Source organism: Etheostoma spectabile, chromosome 18, assembly GCF_008692095.1.
Source record: "Etheostoma spectabile isolate EspeVRDwgs_2016 chromosome 18, UIUC_Espe_1.0, whole genome shotgun sequence".
NCBI lineage: Eukaryota > Metazoa > Chordata > Actinopteri > Perciformes > Percidae > Etheostoma > Etheostoma spectabile.
In genome coordinates, this window is record NC_045750.1 from 13,914,131 (window position 1) to 13,921,813 (window position 7,683).

A 7,683-nucleotide genomic window follows, 5' to 3' on the forward strand; every position below is an offset into this window, starting at 1 on the left:
GGTTTTGTGAATTGTGTTAAGTATTTTGATAAAACAAGTCTAGTTTGAAAAAGTTGTGTTTTAGCAATTGTAAAGAATTGTTATTGTGTAATGTAATTGTTGTAATGTTATTACTTAGACCAGCTTTTTTTCCTACTGTAACAAAATGTCTTCCATGAAAAAGGCTCATGGAGTAAAACATTTCCCTCTGAAATGTGGTGGAGTAGAAGTGTGTGTGTGTGTGTGTGTGTGTGTATGTGTGTGTGTGTTCTTAATTGACATGGGCAGGCTACAACTAGAATGGCAGTCCCACAAGTGGGTGTGTCTATGGAGGCAGGTAAGCTGTGTCCAAACCTGCTCACCTTGTCAGCTGTTGCACCAAACCAGCTCCACATACCTGCATTTAGTGCACTGGAACAGTCTGTCTCTGCACTTCTCTCAATCTGCCTTTAGATCAAAGTGGTTTTGCTAAAATAGCAGATATGCCGGTCATAGTGTTTTGTTCCAACGTGAGCGGTTCCAGAGAGGTACAGTATGCAGTCTTACTTGCTTCATTATTTTACTTTGTCATATTACATTGCCATATTGGTAGCATTTAACAAAATACAAGGCATGTTGGATTCAGTACATCATACTTCATAGTGCATTCTGTAAACAAACTGTATCTGCTCCCAGTGTGGGAAACAAGAAAGTTTATCTAATCTTATATTAAGGACAAGGAAGCAAATTGTATTGCAAAAGAGAACTTGGTGTACAGTATAAACAGTCAAAGGGCTACACATTCATTTAATATTCTTGTGAATGTAACTAATGAAAAACTCTCCTCACCAGATTAAGACAAAACAGAACAAAATCTTTCATGTCCTGGACGGCAAGAAGATTGCCTACCAAATTGTCGACATTTCGGAAGATTCTAAAAAAAAGGATTTAATGAGGAACCTGGCAAAGAACTCGACTGCACTTCCTCCTCAAATATGCAATGGGAACAACTACTGTGGGGTAGGTCTCACACAATAATCTACGAAAGAAATAATAATGTGTATTTTACAATGTAACACATTCTCAAAACTAATGAAATTCTGAGTGAATGTAAATAATTTACACGCTTGCAGGAAAGAGAAAAAAAAGCATTAGTAGTCTAGGGCGTTCACACAGCAATTAAATACATATTTATAGTCAGTTTACACACACACACACACACACACACACACACACACACCCACACACAGACCCAGGTATGCTGGCACACACCCTAATCACTCCACCAACACAAACAGTCCAAGTTGCTACTGGCAGGTTTTGAGTCATTAGTCATTCCATTCAGATTGAGTTGTGACCTTATTTTTAAAGTCTATAGTTGTGACAGAAAAGCTACTCTGGCTTTAGGAGGGCAACTTTGATCATTACAGGTTACAAAATACCTAATACAGTAAGAGGTAGGGATTAGCATAAAGCACATTTTAGTCCCTCATTATCATTTTGAGCCATGCATAGCTCCATGGCTCTAGGGATGTATATAGTAGTTGACAGCTATTGGATGGATTTACTTAAAATATTGTATAAATATATTTATGTTCCCGTTTGGAAGATTGTATAACATTCACAGCACACAGTCTCTACAATATTTAATAATTAAGATTTTGTAAAAAAAAAAAAAAGAAGCTGTATAATAACTGTTACTTTGTTTGTCTCTCTGTGTACCCTCCACCCTCACCCCCAAATCCCTAATCCCCAACACCTTTTCTGTCTTGTCAGGACTACGATGCGTTTGAAAATGCAATCGAGGAAGGAGCTTTAGAGAAGTTTCTCAAACTCTAAAAGGAATGGAGACCTGGACAACAATCTCTAAAATACTCTATTGACATCTCTGTGTCCTGTTATTTGATTTGGTTATCAAGGAAATGTACCTTTTCCATTTGCACTTGCCTAATTTTCAGGGAAATCCTAATGGGAATTTTTGGATTTGCACATCTGAACAGTTTGTATGATTAAAAAATAAAAGAAATCCTAAAATCATTTGAACTCTGCCTGTTGCACTCATTAACATGAGTTTTGTTATGTCTTAGTTTAGTGAAAGTTGTATATATCTGCAGATTTGACAGGGAGGTGAGATTACAGTTGCTGTACAATCTTGATTTTTATAACTGCAATAATGTAATGTAAACAAATAATGTAAACATAATGTCTAAGAAACAATGATTATTGAGCATCAGCACAGCAACAGATCACATTTCCTCTTACATCTGAAAGTGACACCAAACCTGCACACAACCACACTTACAGTTAACTTTCTAATCATAGTTGTCCTTGATACTGACTAAAATAACCACTAAATAATTGTAGGGACAGTGGGAACACTAACGCAACAATAACACTGCACTGTTGTAGGACTTCACATGAACTACAGAGTGTATTGAAAGCAGGGCTTGGGAACTGGAGCGTCGTTGACTCAACTCCCCTTACGGAAAATGTATGGAGTGTGGACTGGTAGCTGGAGAGGTGCCAGTTCTGTGTCTCTGAGGTTAAAAGGGTCGGCCCTCAACCACAAGATTGGCAGTTCAATCCTGGCCTCCTACGGCCACATGTCAAAGTGTCCATGAGCACGACACTGAATCCAATTTCTCCTCGGACACTACACGGCTGTCTGCCACTCCTAATGCTTAGAATGGGTTAACTGCAGAAATTGAATTTCACTACTGTACAATTGTATGTGACAAATGATACATTTTCTTCTTGAGCAAGGCCCCCAAAAACTGCTTGGGTTGCCTTCCCTGTCAGCCCCTACACCATCTCTCTATTACTACATCGATCCTGTTTGTGCAAGCGTGTGTATTTTAAGCCTCTGTGTAATGTAACAACAAATTAAAAAATATGTAATTTGCATAAAGTAAGTCTGAAATAATTTCATTTAGCCTACAGTTTAAAATTAATAGTGATGGTTTGAAAAAGTTAATACTTAGTAGGTCAATACAGGCACTAGAGAGTAGGGATTTCCGTACGTTTGCTTTGAACCTACATTTTTTTCTGTCATTGTAAAAGTAAGAATAAATAACCTAATCCTCTAACACTGAGTTTAAAAAAATACATTTATTTTGCATTAGTTTACTCTTTCATAGTTAATTGCATATGTTGCCTCTATTTATTCATATGATCATTTCATTGGCTATTTCATGACATGTGTAATTTTGAACATTGAAACTACAACAGGCGCTACTCGGACGCCACTGCATGGCACAGATGGGGCCTGGTGCTATGAAAGCAATGTCGCAAAATTATGACGTCCTCTTTTACCGCTACCCGAGAGTAGGATAGGGTACGTTTCTCAGACTACAGGCTTAATCCAAAGGATTATTCAAACATCTTAATATGTACATGCATCACTATAAGATTTTTGCGATGTATAATGACTCTTCTTTCATATCTATTCTTTATTGCAGAACTTTTAAGCCTACCATCCATCTTTAATCAACAATGGCCGAGGAAGGGTGAGCATGACGCTTATATCTGCCGTTAGCCGACACCGTGAAATGGGAATAGTTAACAAACAAATGGGAGCGGACTTCTTGTGAAAAGTGGTGACGGCAAAGCTGTAATTTTGAATTATGGGTGTCTGTTGCGTACAATAACTGGTGCGGTGGCTTGACATTAGGTGTAGACTGTTCTTTGGCATGAGCTAACGCTAGCTTAATGTTAGCAGAGTTGCATGTAACGTAAAACCGGGCAAGGGAACACTTGAATACTGTACTACAAACGCAGTTATCAAGTGGTAAGGACGTACTTAAGGACGTGCTTGTTCTTGCTACGTCAATTTGAAAAAACATTGTATTTGATTTCACTTGAACAAAGTCAGTGGCTGTAATGTTGTGTGAAACGTAGCAAAGCTACTAACTTTATAGTGTAAAGAGCACTATAAACACTATAGTGTAATAGCACATGCAAAATTGTATCAATTAAGGCACGTGTCAAATGTCGCACCAGTTGGACAGATGTGTCAGTTTATGTGCTGTGTGCAAAACGCTAGCAAATTGAGAACCTAATTCACTACTTTCATATGCACCCAGTTTATAAAAACTTAAAATCTTCCTTAACATGATGCTAGATTTGTCATCCCACTGATATTGAAATGTTTGCTGTCCTGAGGCATAAAATCTGTTTAACTGAGCTCTCTGGTGCATGATGACTTTACTTTCTTTTGTCGGATACCCCTTCACTCACCAATGAGTGAGATCCTCTGTCTGACATCCTAGAAGCTCAACTGGAATCCACTAACTTGTCATGTTTATTTTGGTAAAACTTTGTAAGAACTTGCACATTTTGTTTTTGATAGCGTCGCTGCTGGAGGTGTGATGGATGTCAACACTGCTCTCCCTGAAGTGCTTAAGACCGCTCTCATCCACGATGGCCTCGCCCGTGGTATCCGTGAGGCTGCCAAGGCCCTGGACAAGTATGTTTTCATTTTTACTTCATCAATTGTTTTGTTTTGTCCTTAAGAGGTGTATCGCTGATGATATTGTGGCTCCCTCTACTGAACTTTATGTGGAAGCCTGCCATTGTTACCCAATTTCTGTCTGAGATGTGCCGTCAAATTCTGAAATGCACAAATGGTGAATGATCCCTAACTGCGAGTTAATTCAGTGTTCTTTTGCAGGCGCCAAGCCCATCTCTGTGCCCTCGCAGGCAACTGCGATGAGCCCACCTACGTCAAGCTGGTGGAGGCCCTCTGTGCTGAGCATCAGATCAACCTGATAAAGGTAAGGAGCCTGCAGACTTATTTAGTATGAGGTGTGGGGACATGCATACTCCCAAATTCACATGGAATAAAATTGAATCCTTGGAGAGATATGAAGTAGTCATGTTTGACTTCCAGTGCTGTTGTTTTCAGATGTGCACTGAAAGTGGACTTAAAGGTAGCATGATGTGCGATGTTCTGCTGTATCGCTGATGATGATTTGGCTCCCTCTACTGAATACTATGAGGAGATTGCCATTGTTACCCAATTTCTGTCTGAGATACAGCTGAGAGTTCCCACACTGCTGTTTTTGTTTTGGCCGCACAAGTATTGTTTAAAATTTATTGTGACTACATTTTAGTGAACATTAGTGACCCCTGTTTATCAGGTGACACAATTTAAAAGACTTAAAACTTTATTTCAGGTTGACGACAACAAGAAGCTCGGCGAGTGGGTCGGTCTGTGCAAGATCGATCGTGAGGGCAAACCCCGTAAGGTTGTGGGCTGCAGCTGTGTCGTTGTCAAGGTAAATGGTCTTTTGCGGATTTTACGAAGTGCCTTAATTTATATTGTTATGGAACGCGTTGCTGTTGAGACTAGATCTGCCAGTCAAGTGCAGTTGCTGTGCCTTGTGCCATGCAGCTGTTGTTGATAATTCTTGGCTAGATGACAGCCAGGGTACGAGCCCCGTCGTCTACCTGTGATGTCTGGGGTCCCTAAGAATGGCTACACATGTAACACATGACAGCAAGCACCATGATTGATAGGTCATTACTGTAATCTTTCAAACTCTGCTGTCTGGCTGTATTTGTTTCAATCAACTTAAATATTTTTTTTTCTAGTAGTGTTGTATAGTTGGAATTTTAGAAATCTGTTAAATGGTGCACAAAAGAATATTTTCACGTGATTTTTATGGGGCTGGTATTAAACATGTTATTTGTGGTTGGTTTATTTCTGTCTACCTCTGTGCTGACATGTTGACATAACACGGACAATGCTGAATTGGCCAGTAATCTTGCCTGGGCTGTAATTGAGAGCTTTTGTGAAGTCTCTAACATGCTCATGTCAAACTGTATTTCTGTCTACAGGACTATGGCAAGGAGTCTCAGGCCAAGGATGTGATTGAGGAATACTTCAAAAGCAAGAAATAAAATGTCAATAAAAAGTGGAAATGGAGCAGTTGTCTAAATGTTCTTTTTCTCCTCATTGGATATTTAACTGACCACAAGCAAGTCAACTAATGAAACTGGCAGTCACTGTAAAACGTCTGATCAGATGTTACTGGACTGCTTGTTTGCTAAACCTACAATGTGCTGTCTGTACAGTTAATGGTAAACATCAGCAATAGTGCCACTAAAAGGTTTTGTTCTCAAATTGACAACATTGTGGAATGTTGCGGTGTTTTTGATTTATAAAATGTGTGCTTCACTGTTAGCTAATGGGAAATATTGACATTTTTAATAAAAATGCAGCACATTAATTTTGGTCATCTCAATTTTGATACGTTATACATTCCATTAGCAAAGACGAGATGCATAGGCTTTTGGTTATGTTTTCACCTTTTTCATCTACGTAGACATTTCTGAATAAGAAATTAAAGCATCTCACATGACATCCTCAATTAACCCCGTGCACTCAATTAAAAAAAAATATATATATATATATATCATTTTGTTGACAAAAACATACAACACTGCCCTTTTAAGAGGAAGCTATTTACACAAGTTTATGATGAAGACTATTGTGTTTAGATTATTAACCCACTAGGACAAACGTGTGAAAGTGCGTCTCCCCGTTAGGAGTGTATTTACTCGCAAGGCACAGCAACGAAACGTCTGATTCAAATCTCCAGTCATGCCTACAATTAATTTACCTAGCGTATGTGTCATTTCCTGTATCGGAGAACGTCTGACGGATGTCGAGCTCGGACTGTAAAATGCCAATGGCTGGGGCTTGTAAAGCTGTGGCTGGAGTGTTGTCCCCGTGCAGTGTTCCACCACAGTTCCTGTACAGAGAAGCCCTTGTTTGAAGTTCTCCCTGAAGTACTGAAGACTGACTGCTCTCATCCACGATGTCCTCGCCCGTGATATCTGCAAGCCAGCTAAGGCCATGCACAAGTATGTTTAATTAGTTGACTTTGTCAATCTTTGTTTGCACTTAGTAAGGCAAGGCAGCGTTATTTGTATAGCACATTTCAGCAACAGGGCAATTCAAAGTGCTTTACATAAAATCAGTTAAACAGATAAAACACAAGTACAAACAGTTAAAAATCATAAGCATTAAAAACCGATAAAACACATGAATAGACAGTTAAAACAAAATAGAAACATTAGGACACATACAACACAAGAATAAAAGTTACAGTGCAGCATTAGAAATTTTTTTATCATTTAAAGAAATTCAGCATCAAAAAGAAAGGTCTTCAGCCTTGATTTAAAAGAACTGAGAGTAGCAGCTGACTACAGTTCTGGAGTTTATTCCAGATATGAGGAGCATGAAACTGAAAGCTGCTTCACCCTGTTTAGTTCTGACTCTGGGGACAGAAAGTAGACCTGTCCCGGTGACCTGAGAGGTCTGGGGGGTCATAGTGTAGTAGCATCAGAAATGTATTTTGGACCTAAACCGTTAAGGGATTTATAACTAGCAAAAGTACTTTGAAATCAATTCTTTGAGGCACAGGAAGCCAGTGTAAAACTTCAGAACTGGAGTGATGTGATCCAGTCTCTTGGTCTTAGTGAAGACTCGAGTAGCAGCGTTCTGAATCAGCTGCAGCTGTCTGATTGATTTTTTAGGAGACCTGTAAAGACCTGTTACAGTAGTCAAGTCTACTGAAATGAAAGCATGGACCAGTTTTCCAAGTCCTGTTTCACTCAGTCCTTTAACCCTTGATATATTCTTAAGGTGATAGTAGGCTGACTTTGTAATTCTCTTAATGTGGCTGTTAAAATTCAGGTCTGAGTCCATGACTACACCAA

General features: G+C 39.1%; 2 protein-coding genes and 3 non-coding genes across 5 annotated transcripts; all 5 read left to right on the top strand.

Annotated features, from left to right (window-relative positions):
* The first annotated feature begins 289 nt into the window (after positions 1-289).
* zgc:153284 (SH3 domain-binding glutamic acid-rich-like protein 3) lies at positions 290-2,005 on the top strand. Its single transcript, XM_032543170.1, has 3 exons — positions 290-506; positions 811-978; positions 1,735-2,005. Exons 1-3 carry the CDS (start codon positions 462-464, stop codon positions 1,795-1,797), a joined length of 276 nt encoding a protein of 91 aa, XP_032399061.1. The 5' UTR covers positions 290-461; the 3' UTR covers positions 1,798-2,005.
* A 1,129-nt stretch (positions 2,006-3,134) lies between these two features.
* rps12 (ribosomal protein S12) lies at positions 3,135-5,884 on the top strand. Its single transcript, XM_032543168.1, has 6 exons — positions 3,135-3,292; positions 3,417-3,464; positions 4,307-4,423; positions 4,628-4,730; positions 5,133-5,234; positions 5,797-5,884. Exons 2-6 carry the CDS (start codon positions 3,451-3,453, stop codon positions 5,857-5,859), a joined length of 399 nt encoding a protein of 132 aa, XP_032399059.1. The 5' UTR covers positions 3,135-3,292; positions 3,417-3,450; the 3' UTR covers positions 5,860-5,884.
* LOC116706872 (small nucleolar RNA SNORD101) lies at positions 4,148-4,223 on the top strand. Its single transcript, XR_004336348.1, has one exon. It is a non-coding gene; the product is annotated as a small nucleolar RNA SNORD101 (small nucleolar RNA).
* On the top strand, positions 4,474-4,557 carry LOC116706877 (small nucleolar RNA SNORD100). The gene has a single exon (XR_004336353.1). It is a non-coding gene; the product is annotated as a small nucleolar RNA SNORD100 (small nucleolar RNA).
* On the top strand, positions 4,911-4,993 carry LOC116706875 (small nucleolar RNA SNORD100). The gene has a single exon (XR_004336351.1). It is a non-coding gene; the product is annotated as a small nucleolar RNA SNORD100 (small nucleolar RNA).
* Positions 5,885-7,683: the final 1,799 nt, after the last annotated feature.